Source organism: Saccopteryx leptura, chromosome 2 (genome assembly GCF_036850995.1).
Source record: "Saccopteryx leptura isolate mSacLep1 chromosome 2, mSacLep1_pri_phased_curated, whole genome shotgun sequence".
In the NCBI taxonomy this organism is placed as follows: Eukaryota; Metazoa; Chordata; class Mammalia; order Chiroptera; family Emballonuridae; genus Saccopteryx; species Saccopteryx leptura.
The window spans coordinates 133,140,610-133,157,113 of record NC_089504.1 but is presented as its reverse complement, the minus strand read 5'-3'; the positions used below and the strand labels follow the sequence as shown (position 1 = coordinate 133,157,113).

The following is a 16,504-nucleotide window of genomic DNA, read 5'->3' as shown; positions in this document are numbered from 1 at the left end:
CCATAGTTTTTCTGTTGTGAGCAGTTCATTTACTGAGTATTTACTGAGCCTGAGAAATTACATACATAAACATTTAATTTTCTGAGCAACCCTAAGATGTAGAGGCTATTATCTCCATTTTACAGATAAGTGAAGAACAGGATAGGCCCATGTGTAGTAAATGGGAAGAAAGGCAAATTTGAACCCAGCCCTCCTCCTATATCCCTTTTGCCTCTAATATAGTAAAGAACATTGGACTGAGAATAAGGAAATATGAGCTGTGGTTTAGGCCCTGATTCTCTAAAATTCTCTAATTCCATACTAAATAATACAAATATATAAAAATGGCAGACACAACCCCAATTTTTATCCTGTAAGGATTTTTTTTTTTTTTTTTTTTTAGTTAAGGCATCTCTTTTTTCATCTCTTATGGAAATGAACCAATAGTTTCTCCCCATAACCTTTCTGGATCTTTTTTACACCCCAGCCTTCACAAGCACTCTCACTGGCTGTCAGTTTCATTTAAGTAATAGATTTCCCCACTGCCAGTGAGGAGGTGAGTATAATTCACAGTGGAGGTAAGAACACAGAATCCACAGCACTCAAGAACAGCAGTCAAGTTTAGCCACAAGAAAGGATTAAAACAAAAATTAGGAGAGTGCTGGGACCGGTGAAGTCCAGAGATTAGGATGGTCCTAAGAAGTTCTTTTCTGAAATTTATTTAACAAATTATTTACTGAGCACCTAAGTGCCAGACACTGGAAATACAGAGAGAACAAGAAAGATAACGCTGCTTTTTAGGAGTAAACATTCTAGAGCAGTTTAGGATTGTGGATACAATACAAACAACAGCAACTATGAGTTATATACATAAGCAAACACTCTAACCCTCAGAGGGATACAAAGAAGACAATTGTTATAAATACCCTATAACTCAAGACTAGCCAGAGACAGTCATAGTACAAAAAATCTTGGAATCAGAATCTGAAATAAATGTGGTAATATGGCCTCACCTGTGGTGGCACAGCAAATAGAGCCTCAAACTGGAATGCTAAAGTTGCCGGTTTGAGCCTGACCAGGCGGTGGTGCAGTGTATAGAGCGTCGGACTGGGATGCGGAAGGACCCAGGTTCGAGACTCCAGGGTTGCCAGCTTGAGTGCGGGCTCATCTGGCTTGAGCAAAAGCTCACTAGCATGGACCCAAGGTCACTGACTCGAGAAGGGGGTTACTCAGTCTGCTGAAGGCCCGCGATCATGGCACATAAGAGAAAGCAATCAATGAACAACTAAGATGTCACAACGAAAAACTGATGATTGATGCTTCTCATCTCTCTTCATTCCTGTCTGTCTGTCCCTATCTATCCCTCTATCTGACTCTCTCTCTGTCCCTGTAAAAAAATTAAAAATAAAAATTTTAAAGTTGCCGGTTTGAGGCCCTGGGCTTGCCCTGTCAAGACACATACAAGAAGCCTGTGAGTTGATGCTTCCTGCTCCTCCCCCACTCCCTCTTTCCCTCCCTCCCCCACCCCCCCCACCCCCATTAATAAACTAAATCTTTTTTAGGCTGACCAGGCGGTGGCGCAGAGGATAGAGCGTCGGACTGGGATGTGGAGGACTCTGGTTCAAGACCCCCAGGTCACCAGCTTGAGCATGGGCTCATCTGGTTTGAGCAAGGCTCACTAGCTTGGACCCAAGGTCACTGGCTCGAGCAAGCAGTTACTCAGTCCGCTGTAGCCTCACGGTCCAGGCACATATGAGAAAGCAATCAATGAACAACTAAGGTGTTGCCACGAAAATTTGATGATTGATGCTTCTCATATCTCTCCGTTCCTGTCTGTCTGTCCCTATCTATCCCTCTCTGTCTCTGTAAAAAAAATAAATAAAATCTTTTTTAAAAACTATGGTAATACAGCCTCACTAGGCAATGAATGGCACAGTGGATAGAGCCTTGGCTTGGGACGCAGAGGAACCAGGTTTGAAATCCCAAAGTCGCCAGCGTGAGCAGGGGCTCATCTGGCTTGAGGGTGGGATCATAGACACGACCTCAGGGTCGCTGGCTTGAGCCCAAGGTCGCTGGCTTGAGCAAGGGGTCACTGGCTGGCTGGAGTGCCCCCCCACCCACCATGAAAGCACATAAAAGAAAGCAATCAAATGAACAACTAAGGTGCCACAACTATGAGTTGATGCTTCTCATCTCTCTCCCTTCCTGTCTGTCTCTATCTATCTGTCTGTCTCTCTCTCTGGAAAAAAAAAATGTGGTAATACCAAAAAGGAATATTAAAACTACTACAGTACAGGGGAAAATGTAAAGAGGCATTAGGAACTAGATAGGGATGCAACAAAGATTTTTAGTTAAACAAAGGCCTTAGTTTAAAAAAGATCCTCCTAAAAAAAAATTTTTTTTAAGTAAAAGATCCTCCTGCTAAGCCCCAAACAGACAAAAACTTGCCATTTAGAATCACTTCCTCCTAAGTTGGGGAGGGGGCAGATATTATTACTTTTTTTGAGAGAGACTGAAAGGGAGAGAGATGAGAAACATCAACTCATAGTTGCATCACTTAGGTTGTTCATTGCTTCTCATCCGTGCATTGACCAGGGGGATCAAGCCTAGCCAGTGACCCCTTGCTCAAGCCAGTGACATTGGGCTTCAAGCCAGTGACTTTGGAGCTCAAGCCAATGACCATGGGATCATGTCGATGAACCCAGGCTCAAGCCAGGGCCCCCGCACTCGGGTTGATGAGCCTGTGCTCAAGCTCGTACTTGGGGGTTTCAAACCTGGAACTGCAGCATCTCAGGTCAACGCTCTATCTACTGAGCCACCACTGGTCAGGCAGGGGGCAGACAGTATTAAAGGGTCAATATATTAGCAAATTATTTGTGCTGTTTAGCAAAGTAGACCTGAGTGAGGGTGTTTGTAAATAGATGTTGGAAAAAATGAATTCTCGAAGAAAATAATTTTTGAAAAATTGGGAGTTTCATGGGCTAATCCTAAAGTAAGTGTGTGTGTGTGTGTGTGTGTGTGTGTGTGTGTGTGTGTGTGTGTTGGAGAGAGAGAATAAGAGAATGAATGTCAAACTTGCTCTTTCTGTAGTCATCCTCATCTCAGTATATGACTCCATCCTTTCAGTTGGTCAGGCCAAACAATGGGAGTCAAGGATCCTTGACTTCTTTTTCTTCCAATGTTATAGCAACTCCTACTGACTGCAACTTCAATATATGTAACTTCTCATCACCTTTAGCACTTCCAACCTGGTCCAAGCCACTCTTATCTCTCAACCTTAATTATTGTGAACCTCTTTGACTCCTACAACCCATTTTCAACACAGAAGCCCAAATGAACATTTTAAAACTTAAGCTACAGCATGCCACTTCTCTGTACAAAACTTTTCAATGGTGCCTATTTCTCTTGTCTTTATAATGGTTTACAAGGCCCTACAGTATCTCTAGCCTTTCATTTTCCCTCTAACCACATAGCCTATCCTCTCCTCCTCACTCATTTCCATACTAGCTACACTGGCCTCCTTACTATATTATTTCGGAACCTTTACACTTGTTCCCTGGAATGATCTTACCTCAACTATTCCCATGGCTTGCTCTCTCACCTTTCACGTCTTTGCTGAACTGTAATTTCTTGAGTCCTTCCTCCCTAGCCATCTTATTTCCAATTTCAACAACCCTACTTACTTGCACACATTCACACACACACATCCCTCTCCCTCCTTCCCTGGTTTAGTTTTCAAAGTTCTTATTATTGGAGTGTACTTGTGTACCTACAAGTAGAATGTAAGTTCTACAAGGAAGGATGCTTGTTTTGTTTACTGTCATATTCCCATCAGTAATCAGTATAGTACTTCTTTTGAGTAAAGGAATAAATGAAAGGCAAGGAAGTGCCTGAAACTACTTTCCAGAAAAGGTGTATCTAGTAGAGCGGGTCCTCAATTAACTTCCTTGCATTCGACACATTTCCACACCAGTGCCAGTGTGGAATTTGCAAGTTCTCCCCTGTCTGTGTGGATTTTCTCCAGATATTCTGGTTTCCTCCACATCCTAAAGATGTGCAATCAATTTTGTCTAAATTGTCCCAGTCTGAATGTGCATGTGTTTGATGTGCTCAGCAATGGAAGGGCGTCCTGTTCATGGTTGGTTGGAAAATCATTATCTTTTTATTCTTTCTTAAATGAATGTATACCTCACATGTATTTCAATGTTTAATGTTAGTTTATTTTTATTTACAAGTTGTTGTGGGTTGGTTTTTTTTACCAGAAATATGCTATCGGAGCCTAACGTTGGTTTCCTTATAGGTCAGTTTTCAAGACTCGATCAATGGCATTATATTACGACTTGCTGTATTCAATTTAAACTTGTTTTCCACCAGTTTTAGTTTCTGTTGGTTTTGAGTATTATGTGAAATGTTGAGATTCCACAGTGCAAAAAGGTACAAGTAGCATGTGTGACAATCATAAAATCGATTCAGAAGTAGGCCCCAGAGCTAGTAAATACAGAGTGGGGCAAAAATGGGTTTACAGTTGTATGTGAAAGTTTATTCTTGTATTATTGTATTATTTTCCATATAGACAACTGTAAACCTACTTTTGCCCCACACTGTATAAGCCTCTAAGGGAATCCATACAAGTTATAGAAAGGGCTTCAAACATTTTACAGAAAGTTGAATGACAGAGTTCAAGCCAATCTTATTTAGGTCTCAAAAGTGTCAGGACACCCTGGACAGACAGCATGGTTGGTTCGAGTGTCATCCTGATATGCAAAGGTTGCCAGTTTGATCCCTGGTCAGGGCACATGCAGAAACAGACAGATGTTTCTGTTGCTCTCAAATCAATAAATACATTTTTTTAAGTGTTAGGATAATTTGTAATTTAGGCATTGATTATAAGAAGAAGCCTAGTTCTGCATTAATTAATGAACCCTTTAATTGGGGATACAACTGTACACAACCTTTATATTGATGTTTCTATTCCCAAGGATAATACAGTTGATATTAACTCCCTTAACAAAGGCAAATCACTAAATTTGACTTTGTAATATCATCCATTCCTACATTCTTCCTTTACTGCTTTTTCTATTCTTCCATTCAAACCTGACCAGAATTCTTAAAATGTCAGTGACTTTCACAGGTTTCAGGAGAAGTACACGGTAAACAAAAATCTTAAGTTGTCCTATTTTTAAAAATAGAAGTAATGAGCCCTGGTCAGATAGCTCAATTGGTTACAGCTTTGTCCCAAAGTACAGACATTGCAGGTTCGAGTACCAATCAGAGCACATACAGAGACAGATCAATGTTCCTGTCTCTCTTAAATTAATAAATTTTTAAAATATTTTATTTTTAGAGAGGGGATGAGAGAGAGAAAGAGAAGGGGGGGGGAGAAGCGGGAAGCATTAACTCATAATAGTTGCTTCCTGTATGTGCCTTGACCAGGCAAGCCCAGGGATTCTAACAGGCGACCTCAGAATTGCAGGTCAATGCTTTATCTACTGCGCCACCACAGGTCAGGCAATAAATAAAAAACTTTTTTAAAAATGGAAGTAATGAACAACTCAAATGATTTTTCAGAGACATATAATTCTGTTCAGTATTTTTCCCCTTTTAGAGTTTTACAACTACTGCTAACTTTGTGTTAGTAATTTTGGAGTACTTTGCATAAAAATTTCCCTTTAAATGTATAATTTTCATTATTTATCTTGTGTGTATGGTCTTTTTATGATATATCCCAGTAAGAGTATTCACTATCAATTTTTCCAGGTACCAAGGATGCTATTAAAATTTTTCCTTCCAAATGCATTCCTTGTCTATACCAACATTTCATGTTTTTTCAAAACTAAGTATAAAATTATGAATCATGTTGATAGTGCCTGCTAAATAAGCAGTACATATTGCTATCATCTGTTAGAGTTATGTATTTCTGTGTACCAATTACTCTTCGATATCCACACAATGTTAAATGAGGGGTTATTTTTACTATCAGGTTTACTGTTATGACGAAATCTTAGGTCTCGCCAATGGACTCAATTACCACAGGATCTTGTACAGTAAGAAGGTACATTCTACTATCAAAACTATAATCATATCAATAAAATGACAGTTAAAGACTAATTTGAAACTCAGTATGCAAAAACCACCATCAGATGAGTGTTTTATACTGAATATTTATTGATGGGATGGATAAATACAGATTGAGAAACATACTTGACAGCAATATATCAAACTGATAGCCAGACTATAAATTGTATGATATCCTTTTTAAAATTTTTTACAAAGAGCCCTTACTGTAATGGTCACTTACATCCTATCATCCACATATCAGCAGTAGAGATACCAGGGTAGCATCCAGAGCTGAGATGCCCCAAAGAAAGAGGCAACAGCAGAATACCAAGAAAACAGACAAAAAATATCACCACAAAACTGTACCTGAGTGACACAGACTGGTAAAGTGTTTTACTTTTTTTTTCCTGCTTTTCCTCTTTGGCCTGATAAGAAAATGGACAATTTTAGGTGTGTTGAGTAAGGAGGGGGAAAGGTCAGTTTCAAATCAAGAAACCTAGGTTAACACGAAGTTAGGCTGCTGCGTTATTTTCTTTGGGTGCTTAACCCAGCCAGCGCTACCATCTCGTAATTAATTCCAATGTGATCAATTACTAATCAGGTTCTCAGCTTTCAACTGAAGACTTCCTAATAAACATGACAGATACACACTTGCTCTGGCTTCAATTAGCATGCTGACAAGCATCCCTCTCCACACTTAACATGACAAGAGAAAACCCAAGAGTCTCTTCATTCAACCATAAATACACTCATAAAGGGGAAGAGTAGACACTACTTTTTAGAAAACATTCTTTTTCTTTTCCTCCCTTTTCCAATGCCAAGTTAATATTAAAAATTTAGGAACACTAAAACGAATCTCCCACTTAAAAATAATTTTCATTCTAGACCATTCTATCAGGTCGGATTACAGTACCATGCTTATTTCAGACTCACATACAGAGGGATAAAGATAATACTTGACAGGGTGATACCATATGAACATTTCCTAAACCATCAGGAGCAGATACTCAGTTTAAAAGCAAGGTGTTAACAAGCAGCAACAAGAGAAATCTGGGGAGGTGTCCAAGTCACTGAAGGCTTAACAGGACTGCAGAGGGCTTACTCCTCACCGTGGGAAGAACTACACAGACTGCTTACTCCTCACCATGGGAAGGGCTGCAGAGGCTGCTTAAATTCTCCCATACCCAGGAGAAAAGTATTTGTATTCAACTTCAGGATGTTTTAGAATCTCCCTTTTCCTACCATTAATATCAAAATAACATCAACAAAAGAATAACCCTCTTTAAAAAGTAATAATTTCCCAAGTTCCAGAAACATTCTGGAAAACACAGAAATGTTTAAAATCCAACCATACTGGGATATGACCCCCTCTAATTGCCTTTGTCCAAAAAGCAAGGTATGAAGGGTATGTATTTCCAATATGGGGAATTAGGAATTAGATAGCAGAAGCTTAAGGAAATCCAGCACTAATGTTACCATGATTTTATTTCTATATCCTAATTCATTGCCATTTCCAACTAGAGATTTAAAATTTTTCTACCAACATGGGTGAAGCCAATAATACAGAACTATTAAAAAATACATTAAATCAAAACACTAAAATTATTTTTTTTTAAAATAAACAGCAAGCTGAGCATCTCAGATATGAAAACACATTGATTCATGAGTGAAAAGACTAAACTAATTCCCACAAACTTTCTAAACCCAGAAAGCATAACTGATACTTCAGAAGACCAATTTACCTTTAGATTAATGCTTCATTAGAGTCCAGTTAAGAGCAACACAGGTATTGATTAAAAGCTCTAAAGACAATCCACAGGTATTTGTTTTGCCAACATAAGATTCAAGCAAAGTTTTAGAATGAGATTTATAGACCTTGAGGCTCCACGTCTGCTTACCGCCACTTATCCTTGATAGTTTAGGTTAAAAAGAGAAAAAAAAATCTATGTTTACTAGACTAACTTTGGATGTATCAATCCCGTTTCTCACCCTTTGTAGGTGTGAGGGTAGAGAAGACACAAAGTTTAGAAACCACACAACCCGCTGAAACTTAAGTTTGTGCAAATTTGGACAATATACATGCTGGCTGACAGACACACTGCTAACCCAATGCAACAGCTTCATGCAGAGCCCATAGGTGGTTTATGACATATATATACATAGATCTAAAGGCAGACACAGTAGGTATCTTAAAACAGTATCAGGAGGCATTAATATAGAAGTCTCTAAACTGATGTATACCAGCAATGATCTAATAGTGCACAGGCCAGACTACATGACATAAAGCAGCTCTTAGGCTCTAGTAAGCACTTTTTTCTAGCTCACTCCTGACAGAGTTCTAAGGAACTAACTAGACTGCCTCGAAGAACTGCTAATGAAGCCAAGCAAATATGTACGTCTCTCTGGTGAGGGAGTGCATGTGATTATAAAATATGCAATGTTAGATGAGAAAAATAAAAAGCTGGAAAAGACATTTTCATAATCAAATCAGTGATCATCAAGTCCACAAAGATACAGATACAAACTAAACAGTCTTCAAGGAAGGTCAGGAAGGAAAGCAGACTCCACACTTACACTGATTAGCACAACACAAACTATCAAGAAGAAAGAGGAAAATGCCATCTATACAAATGACACTCCAAGTAAAAAATAATACTAATTTATAGGTCGGCAGAGAACTCATTTTAGACAGCAATGGCAGGCACTCTATACAGTTCAAATATGCAAAGATGCTGGACACTATTCACCCTTCAGTTAGGTTTATTGTACAAATTCCTTTCGGTATTAGGCCAGTGCATCATCAGTTCCAAATACTTCACTATTCTCCCCAAACTGTTCCTGGTAAGCCGCACCACGTGTACAATTCCTGTCTCCCTGTGACTTACAATAAAAATATTTCAATTTGTCCATAAAGAATATTTGGTGTGAAGGAAGCCGCATTAAAAATAAGACAAATTCAAACTGCATCATTTTTCCACAGGAAAAAAAAAATGCCACGAAGACCAAAGACTAGCAACTAGCACATCAAATGATCTGTGGCTAGGTGGCATTTTTAGTTATACAACTTGATTTATAAGGATTCTTCTAAGCCCCTTAAAAGATTTGTTTCCCCAACAAAAATGTTCACTTTTAAAATCTGGAATAATCAAGCACCCATAAGAATAGACACCTGATCCATTTTTTAAAGGATTCTTAGAATCTGAAGCACCTCTGCCTAGCATCTAAAGCCACCAAAAATGGACAATCTAAACATAACAGTATATGTGTGCTAGGCTTGCTCAACCTCATGACACCAGTACTGTTAAATTCACAAGGTCCAATCTCTGAAGACATATAGACTGCAAAAACTGAGGATGCAGCTGTTTCCCTTCAGCTATACAGATAAAAAGCAAGTCTCACATTCGTAATATAATTTAAAATACAATGTCCTAAAAATTCCAAATCACAACAGTTTCCAGGATCCTCTAGCTCCATTAGCTTCTCCCAGAACTATTCCCACACATGGTCTGCGCTTTCCCATGTAGTATGTAGAGCACATACCCCTTCCCATCAGAGACCCTGAGACTGCTCTCACTTGAACACTTTCCCAAAGCCCAACTTGAAAAAAGACACACTCAATTCTGAAGGGCAGAAGCCAGCCTTGCTCTCCAAACCTTCCTCAATCCCACCTTTGTTCTGAATCAAAAGAAAAAGGGGGTAAAAGGAAGTTTTTATAATGGAGTCTGAAATCAGGCCATTGGCTGCACTTGCCCAAACTAGAATTTAGAAGTCTACCACTCAATTACAACATAAAGGGGAAATTGACATGTCAAATACATGCCTCTTCCTTCTTTTATGTTCTAAAGGCCACACCGTGTTCTCTCTAGTAGACTGTTGGGAAGTGAAAATGGTGAGGGACAGGGAGGGAAAGAGAAGAGAAAACATGATATTTAAATACACACACTTGAAAACATAACATACTCACACTTGCATACACACTTAAAGGTCTCAACACTTTAAGTGGCCAGAGCCTATCTCAAAACTCATGGCCAAAAGTCTATCCTCCCAGCCCCCCTAAACACCCTCCACCCTCAAATCCCACCCCCCAGGACTCATTGCTATGTATCTGATATACACAGCAAAATACCTATCCCTTCCCCAATTATATAAAAAAACTAAACAGATAACTTACTTTCTTTAAATTATTTTTTTAAAGTCTCTTAAAAAGATTTTGACGTTTAAATACTTCCTCTCTTCTGACATATTAAAACCCAAAAGGATCCACAACTGTTCGATAAAACAAACCCTCCACATTTCAGTCCTGGCAAGAAGAGGGAAGATGTCAACTCAAATCAACCTAATTAGGGAGTAGAGAGGCCAAGAGTACAGAAAGTATTCTTAATCTTTCACAGTTTCAATACATTCTCACCTCTCTAATACCAGTAAAAACTATAAAATAGTTCCATTTCTGAGGCAGCAGATACAATAACCAAGGCCTTCTACCATCCTCCCACCTGTCTCATTACTTATTCCCTAATCCAAAAAGAGAGACATATTTCACTAGGAAAGTAATTTTCTTAGTTCCAGAATCAGTAGTTAAAAAAAAAAAAAGTGTTTTTAAAGTTATTTTTTTTTCCTTTTTACTTGGGAAGGGGTGGAAGTGGTGGAGGAGGTTCTGAAGGTAGAGGTGGTGGTCGGGGTTTGTCTGTATTGCCAGATCTGGAGGACATTCCACCAGCCCGTGGATTCAGATATTCACCATAATGAACAAATTCAAATGCAGGGGGCGGAGTGGGCTGAACACCCTGGGCACTGAGAAGGGAGTGAAGCATATTCACAGTATCTTGATAGTCTATTGTCTGGGTTGTGTTGTGACCATTGGCCCCAGTAGGGCCTTTATCCAGTTTCATGTGAGGAACTCGAGTTTTACAGCTGGGCTGTGAAAAATGAAGGCTACTTGTGTCTGAGCTATGCCCAGGCAACTGGGCCATTGTAGGAAGAGGAGGGAAGGAGAAATTTATAGAAGAGGACTTAGTACTCTTGGCAATCTTGGCTGGATGATCAAACACTGCTCCTCCTGTCTCTTCAGGGGGACCCCTTTTACGAGCAGAACTGGAAGAGGAGAAAGAACTAGACAAGCTATAGGTTTTGTGTGTTAAGGAGCTTGTCTGGCTACTATGTTTCAGATCACCTGGCCTTTTGTTCCCAGTACCAGCTGGAAGCTGTGAGTGAGAGTGCTTGTGTGAGTGGTGATTATGATGATGGTGATGATTAGATGGGTGAGTCTTGTGCTTTTCTTTGTGCTCTCGGCTCTTTGTGATACTGTCATCCACAGAATTGTGCTTGTCAGCTGCAGCATGGACTTTAATGCGCATTTTAATCTCTTCTGGTTTTGAAGAGGCCGCTTTATCTCCACTTGCCACTGGAATTCTCATTTTGAGAGCTGTTTTGTCAGCCTTTTCCAGAAAGGGCCGCTCAGGATTTTCTGAGCCCTCAATAGGCATTTTCAGAATGACTGAAGAATGGCTATCATGTTGAGACAGAAGATTCTGGGCAGCATATGCATACTGTGACTTCACGTTGGCCTCCATGTTCTCCAGTTGCCTCTTCTGGGCAGCCAACTCTTCTGCATGCTTTGCACGGTATTCTTTCAGTGATACTTTAGCCGATGGTGCACTCTTACTGTTCTGCTTCTGGGAAATAAATGCATTTGAACTATCCTGTTGCAAGGAATGATCAACTCCCATAAGTGCTGCATTCTCACCAGTCCGATGACCCTGAGCATGTTCTAGTTTAAAAGGAGGTTGAGAGGACAGCCAACGCTCACCCCGCATCATCTCCACACTGCTTATGTTGCTCGATGACTCTTCAGTGGCTGGAAGGGAAGGCACTGCACTTGTGGTAGAAGAAGTTGACATGCTCATTAAACCCGCAATAGTTGTGTCTGAAGAGCTTTGGGAAATCATATTGAGGATTGTCTGCTCTGAAGTGTTTGCATCCGCTCCTCGGTCATCTGCTTTTGTTTTCCTGGCAGCCTCGCATGCCTAGAATGAAGCAAATAATATCTCTTCACTTCTATTATACAGAAAAAACACTGAAATAAGTAGACTGTGCTTGCTGTGACACTGAAGTTTTTCATAGCTTATAAGTAGGAGGCTACTCAACATGAGATTGATAATTATAACCATCAAAAGACGTAAGATTTTAAAAACCTTCAATCAACAGTCATGCAAACAGGACCTCAAAAAGATATCTGTAATCCTATGTTCACTGCAGCATTATTCACAATAACCAAGATATAAAAGCAACCTATATGTCCATTTATGGATGCATGGATTAACAAAACGTGGTATATTCATACAGTGAATTATACTGCTCACAAAAATCAGGGGAAAAAAATTAGGGGATATTTCAATGTTTCATATTCCTTTTGAAATATCCTCTAATGTTTGTGAGCAGTGTGTTATTTAGCATTAAAAAAGAGAAAGATTCTGGGAAGATGGCAGAGTAGGAAGCACCAGGAATTAGCTTCCCCACTGAAACAACTCCAATGGCAATAACTGTCTGATGTAACTATTTTGAAACTCTAGAGTCTGTTGAAGCTTGCAACTTCCAGAGTAAGCCTTGAACAGTAAATTGGCATTAATTTCCATTAAGTCTATTCCTCAGCACAGTAGAAATTATCCATCACTCACCCCCAGCTATGTAACAAGCAGCTGTGTACCCATTTCGGGAGTTGCTTGCATATAACCCGGGGAAGCTAGGCTAAGCAAAAATAACTCCTCCAAATATTGGGGATTTGTGCTATGATCCCTGATTGTGGCTTCTGATAACAGAGGTACACACCAAAAGGCAGACAGCCACTGTTGTTGCACCTCTTCCAACTGTTACAAGTCCCACCCTCTCTGACTGAAGCAACTTCCAGGGTTTTTAAAAGACCAACACCCTCCCTCCCTCATCACTTTTCTGCTTTTACCCCTTTTGGGAGCCAGACATTTAAAGAGTAGCACATTCAAAAGCAACTCCAAAAAAAGCCCACTCCATACACAGGGAAAATTAGAAAATGACCATACATGTCAAGGGAAAGGCTCAGAAAAGACCTTAAGTTTATATTCCAGGCCGATTCTGCACAAAAAGACTCCTTACAAAAATCAATCACCCACCCCCCAAAATGAACAAAATAAGAAAAACAGCAAACCATGGAGGAGGGAGAAAACCTGACTGAGAGTTATCACATTATTAGATTCAAATGTTCAGTGCTCAACAACAAAAAAAATCACAAGACATATAAAAAGAACCCAAAAAACTGTGACCCATCCAAAGAAAAAAAATTAATCAACAGAAACTGTCCCTGAAAAAAACCTGATGGCAGATATATTAGACAAAGATTTTAAAATGACTCCCTTAAAGATATTTAAGGAATTAATGCAAGTTATGAAGAAAGTCCAGAAAGATGAAGAAAGTCACACTGTGTGAACAAAATGGAAATATCAGTTATCAATAAAGAGATAAAAAACCTGAAATGAAAAATATACTAGAGGTATTCAAAGGCAGATTTGAGTAGGCAGAAGAATCAGCAAACTTGAAGATAGAACAATGCAAATGATCAAATCTAAGGAACAGAAAGAAAAAAAACTGAAGCAAGTTAACAGAGCCTAAAAGACTTGTGATACACAATAAAGTGGACCAAAATATGCAGTATGGGTATTTCAGGAGAAAAGAGAAAGGGGCAGAGAAAATATATGAAAAAACAGTAGTTGCGAATGTCCCAAATTTGATGAAACATAAACATAAACATCCAAGAAGTTCAGCAAACTTCAACTAAGAACTCAGATTCACACCAAGACATATTATAATCAATCTTTCAAAAGACAAACACAAAGAATCCTGAAAGCAGCAAGAGAGAAGCAAATCATCCCATACAAGATCACAAGATTTCTCATCAGATACCTTGAATGCCAGCGAAAGGGAGCTGATACAAGCGCTAAAACAAAACAAAACAAAAAAACCTATCAAGAATCCAGCAAAAATATCCTTCAAAATATTGAGGGAGAAATGAAAACATTTCCAAAGCTGAGGGAGTTTGTGACCACTAGAATAGCCATACACAAAATGCTCAAGGGAGTTCACCAAGGTGAAATGAAAGAAGACCAGACAGTAATTTGAAGCCATAGGAGAAGCGAATATCTGCTTCTCTACCTCTCCTCCTCCCCCTTCTCTATCTCTCTCTCTCTCTGTCATCCCATCCCACAGCCATGGCTCAATTAGAGCGAGCTGGACCCAGGCACCAAGGATGGGTCTGTGGCCTCCGCCTCAGGAGCTAAAAATAGGTTGGTTGCCGAGCCACAAAATAACAGCCCTGGATGGACAGAGCATTGCCCCATGGGAGGCTTGCTGGATTGATCCTGGTCCAGGCACATGCAGGAGTCTGTCTCTCTGCCTCTCCTCCTCTCACTTAATGAGAAAGAAAAAAATAAAGTTTTAAAAATCACTAATTTTTAATGGAAACAACTTGACCAAAAATCTGTCAGAGAATTTTGAGACCCATTAAAGCAAAGCTTAATGAGAAACCTGTGTGTTCTTTTAGTCAAAACTGTAACTTTCTATTACACTACTTAAAAAAGTAGTAAAATATGTCCCAACTCAAGAGTTGCCTATTTCTGGTGTTACATGTGCTGATACTTTAGAATTGGATAATTCTGTTTTGTTTTATTTTCCTGGGTGCTGACTTTTTTTCACTGTCTGAAGGAGAATCATCTGTATATATACTAAAAAGCTATGGGTGTCTGTTAGTTTAATATTAAATAGGACAGTAAGAAAAGTAACTTTTGTTTATGTGTTAGCTACTTTATGAAGGCCAAATTCTGTTAAAGTCCATGTGTTACATATAAAATTTTATAGTTAAATCGATATTGACTAAATTTGTTGGTATGTCAAATTTTAGTTTTCCAGTTATACTGGAATGTAAATTCACATTTACAAATAGGTAGTTAAAAGAAACTAAAATGAGACAAATAATATGAAGAGCTGTCGTGCTACAATTAATTGTATCCAGAGTCTAGGAAAAAAAATGATACTGGGGAAAAAAAACCATTATTGTAACAATGGTCTCTGCTGTGCTTTTTGTTTTCTACATGATTTATGAAACAAAATTTAAGAAAAAAACAATTATTAGTATAAAACTACTATTACTTTAATTTGGGTTTATAACTTCAAACCTATTTGTTTTCTATATTATATAAGAGTCTAATGGACTTAAAAGAATTATTAGTTTATGTTCTAGGGTACAGAATGTAAAAGATTTAATTCTGTCACATCAACAACTGAAAGGGATAGGAATGCAGCTGAAAAGAAGAGGAGTCTGGGCTTGACTTGTGGTGGCACAAGGAATAAAAGCATTGACTTGGAATGCTGAGGTAACCAGTTCGAAACCCTGGGCTTGCCTGGTCAAGGCACGTACAGAAAGCAACTACTATGATTTGATGCTTCCTGCTTCTTCCCTTCTCTTTCTCTAAAAATCAATAAATAAAATTTTAAAAAAAGGAGTTTGTATGTTACTGAAGCAAAACTGACATGAATTCAAATTAGAGTTGTAACTTTAGGGTATTAAATGTAATACCCATGATAACAAAAAAATAGCAATAGCACACATAAAAAAGGAAATAAGAAAATTTCAAATTTCACTATTAATAATGCAGAATATGAGGGACAAAGAAGCTAAAAGACATATAAAAAAAAATAGCATAATAGCAGAAGTCCCTCCTTATCTGTAACTACTTTAAGTGTAACTGGATTAACCTTCTTAATGAAAAGACAGTTAAGTACAATGGACAAAAACATATGACCCTCCTGACTGGTGGTGGTGCAGTGGACAGAGCATCGACCTGGGACACTGAGGTGCCATGTTCAAAACCCGAGATGGCCAGCTTGAGTACAGGCTCACCAGTTTGAGCATGGGGTCACTGGCTTGAGTCCAAAGGTCGCTGGATTGAGCAAAGGATTCCTAGATTGGCTGGAGTCCCCCAGTCAAGATACTTATGAGAAGCAATCAATGAAACTAAAAGTGCCAAAACTACAATCAATGAAACTAAAAAAAGTGCCATAACTATAAGCTGTTGCTTCTCATTTCTCTCCCTCCCCATCTCTCTCTCTCTCACACACACTCACACAAATTAAAAAAATACAAGACCCAACTATATCCTGTCTCTAAGCAATGAGATACAAAGACCCAAAGAGGTTGAAAGTGAAAGGATAGAAACAGATATACCATACGAAACAGTAAGCAAAAGAGAGTAGTGTGGCTATACAACTATCAGGCAAAACAAACTTTAAATCAAAAAATGGTTTCAAGAGCCTGACCAAGCGGTGGCGCAGTGAATAGAGTGCCAGCCTGGGATGCTAAGGACCCAGATTAGAAACCTCAAGGCCCCTGGCTTGAGTGCAGCGCCACTAGTTTGAGCATGGGATCACAGATATGACCCCATGGTCG

The 16,504-nt window shown here is 39.0% G+C and overlaps 1 protein-coding gene across 1 annotated transcript in view; it reads right to left on the bottom strand.

Annotated features, from left to right (window-relative positions):
- Positions 1-6,123: 6,123 nt before the first annotated feature.
- Positions 6,124-16,504, bottom strand: part of CCNT1 (cyclin T1) — a 48,625-nt gene continuing 38,244 nt past the window's right edge. The window contains exon 9 of the mRNA XM_066368827.1: positions 6,124-12,059. Within this exon, the coding sequence (XP_066224924.1) occupies positions 10,656-12,059 (1,404 nt within the window). The 3' untranslated portion in view covers positions 6,124-10,655. The remainder of the gene's footprint in view (positions 12,060-16,504) is intronic.